At 37.0% G+C, this 2877-nt stretch overlaps 1 protein-coding gene across 1 annotated transcript; it reads left to right on the top strand.

The window, feature by feature from the left end:
- Window positions 1–737: 737 nt before the first annotated feature.
- LOC133326289 (putative nuclease HARBI1) lies at window positions 738–2358 on the top strand. The gene is made up of 4 exons (XM_061534964.1): window positions 738–1185; window positions 1241–1679; window positions 1738–1877; window positions 1943–2358. The coding sequence occupies exons 1-3, from the start codon at window positions 1076–1078 to the stop codon at window positions 1816–1818; spliced, it is 630 nt and encodes a 209-aa protein (XP_061390948.1). The 5' UTR covers window positions 738–1075; the 3' UTR covers window positions 1819–1877; window positions 1943–2358.
- The last annotated feature ends 519 nt before the right edge of the window (window positions 2359–2877 follow it).

Here is a 2877-nt window from a genome sequence, read left to right on the forward strand (position 1 = left end):
TTGTCCGTTTCGATACAAAGAAAACGTTAATATTCAAAGTGAAAATGTGTCAATGATTGGCGGCTATAGGTATATCGGGAGTAAATCGAAGCGAAAATGAAATAAGTGCCGTGTGTCCATTTCTACTGCATTGAGATTGCCGATTGATGAACTTCAACGAAAAAATCATTTCATGGAATCGCTTTTATGAGGCTGAGGCTTAACAGCAAACGGAAACTGCCTCTTGGAAATTCTGTTTAAGATGTTTATGATACTTCTTAACTTGTTCGCTCAGTTACACATGCCGATTGCAATTAATGGGAATGAAATAAAATTCTCATGAAAAGAACAATACAGAATGTATGTAGATATTGCAAGAATTGTCATATTGTTCATCTTTCACGCTTACCGATTCCATGGAAATGCGATTTTTAATGTTAGGGAATATTTTTTTTAAATTTTAAAAAGAGTTACAACACTTTATTTTAACTCTAGATGACTTAAAATGTGTATACAAATTTCTTTCAATCAGTCGGGATCTTAAAAAAAAAATTGGGAATGCAAATAAAAACTTCGGTGGAAATTTGTGGCGAAACTCCAAATTGTTAATACAGGCACATGCTTTGATATTGCCACCATATATCAGTCTCGACCAAATTTTCAAAAAAAAAAATAGGTATGTATTCCTCTCTTACGTAAATGACCGAATCATTTACGGAGATTTTATAAAATAATATGTAACAACTATACACATTTTTGGTATTGATAAAATAACAGCCTGTTCCACGATCTCGAAAGAAAATTTGTGCGAACGAAGGCTACTCACTCACTTTCGCATAAGAATGCGTTCCACTAACTTTCGTTCTTTCTTTCGCATAGCCTTACGTGATTCAGTGTTGCAAAATATTTTTTGGCAAAATTAATCGCGAAATAAGGCAAAAAAAAGCGCCAAATGTCTAATTTAAACGCGAAAAAGCAGCAGTGGCTCTGTCTCAACTGACAGTTCAGTTGTAAACAAACAAATTGTAAATAAACAAACAAAATAAAATTTCTAGTGATTGTGTTCAGATTATTTGTGTTCTTAAAAAAGAAAAAAATGAATATTTCTGTGGCCCTGTTTTTTATGGATGATGAGGAGGAGGTACAAAATGTGCCACGGAGGCATTTAAGAGATGCTTCGAATTTATTTGAAGTACCTAACAACCAGTAAGTATGATTGTATTTTTACATTTTTGAAATAATAAAAAATGATTTTTTCTAGGTTTGTGGCCAATTTTCGTGTGTCGAAGGAAGTTTTTCGGGCTCTTTTGGATATGATGGAAGAGAAGTGGGTGGCCGGTTGCAGAACTACCCAAATCCGCCCCGATTTAAAACTTGGCACATTCTTGCGGTTTTTGGCAACAGGAAGCTACCAACAGAATCTAGGGAACGAAGCCTTGACTTCAACAGCGAAGTCGACAGTGAGCAGAACCATTGCGGAATGTCTGCAGATTTTTGAGGACCACATTTGCGGCCAATGGATAAAAAAGCCGACACTTACAGAGGAACGCAACACAATGGAGGCTTTCTATGAAAGAACAATGTTCCCTGGAATTGTTGGATGCGTTGATGGCACGCATATCCGCATCAAGTCACCAGGGGACGAATTGAAAGCCCTTTACTATAATAGAAAGGGTTATTATAGTATAAATGCAATGGTGGTAAGTAAATACATTTATCGTAAAGCGATTTTAAAATTATTGTGTTTTTTCGAATTAGATATGTGACCATAAAATGCGTATAACATTTGTCGACGCTAGACATCCCGGAAGCAACCATGATGCATTGGGAAAGGAGTGATCCAGACAAGTGTATGCAAAGGGAGTTTGACAATGGAAAACGAAACTTTTGGATTCTCGGTGAGTAATTCGTATACATCTTATATCATAATACATCAATTACATTTGTGTTTTCTTTTTTATAGGGGATGGAGGATACAAATTGAAGCCCTTTCTTATGACGCCTTACCGCAGCCCTAGAGATGTCGCCGAGAAAAAATTCAATAAGAGACATGCTAGTGCGCGTAACGTCATTGAAAGGTGCTTTGGGGTCCTAAAAAACAGATTCCGATGTATCATCGGATCTCGGGGCCTTCATTATGACGCTGCAAAGGTAGTGCAAATTATAAATGCATGTTGTGCGCTGCACAACATGTGCATACACTACCGATCTGAAGAGCCGCCAGGTGATGTTATTGATGATGATCTGGAAGACGAAGTGGATGACAATAATGATCTTGAAAGCAGAGCTGACGCAATAAGGAGAAAAATTGCAATAAATTTGTAAAATTAAAAGAATTTTTTATTAAAATAAAATAAATTAAATTAAAAATTAAAAAAATAGTTTAAATTATTATAAAAGGACTATAGTTAATTGTTTTGTGAATTGTTTTGCAAAAAAGTTGATAGAATTGCTTCTATAGACTTAAGCATTTTTGTTTGGGCCTCGGCACAATCTGCCATTCTCTCTGCAGCGTCAGCCATCCTTTTGCTTGCATCTGCTTGCTCCTTGGCTATTGCATTTGCCTGCTCGACCAGCCGCAATTGCCGACGGATAAGAGGTTTTTGCTCTCCGACGTTGGAACGTTTTTTTGCTGATGATGTGGATGGAAAATTATGTTGTGATGTGCATTTAAATGGGGGTGATTTCTGCACGGTTTGATGTTCCATGTGTTGACGAGGGGACGTTGTTTGTTTACGTTGGTGTTGCTGTTGGGTCTGTGTTTGTTGTGTGTGTGCTGACTGTGTCTGAGTTTGTTGTGTGTGTGCTGACTGTGCCTGTTGTTTTGCATATTGTTGAGTTGTGATGGTACAGGTTTTTACGTTTATTTGTTGTTGTTGGGTATGTGATTCTGGGGAA

This window comes from Musca vetustissima, unplaced genomic scaffold, assembly GCF_032173495.1.
Source record: "Musca vetustissima isolate MV318-11 ecotype Yass unplaced genomic scaffold, APGP_CSIRO_Mvet_v1 utg111756, whole genome shotgun sequence".
Taxonomy (NCBI): domain Eukaryota; kingdom Metazoa; phylum Arthropoda; class Insecta; order Diptera; family Muscidae; genus Musca; species Musca vetustissima.

Excerpts from the sequence above, each read along its gene's own strand:
- LOC133326289 (XM_061534964.1), top strand. The coding sequence starts at position 1,076 with ATGAATATTTCTGTGGCCCTGTTTTTTATGGATGATGAGGAGGAGGTA. Across the intron at positions 1,186-1,240 it reads TTTGAAGTACCTAACAACCA|GTTTGTGGCCAATTTTCGTG; the intron begins GTAAGTATGATT and ends GATTTTTTCTAG. Across the intron at positions 1,680-1,737 it reads ATAGTATAAATGCAATGGTG|ATATGTGACCATAAAATGCG; the intron begins GTAAGTAAATAC and ends TTTTCGAATTAG.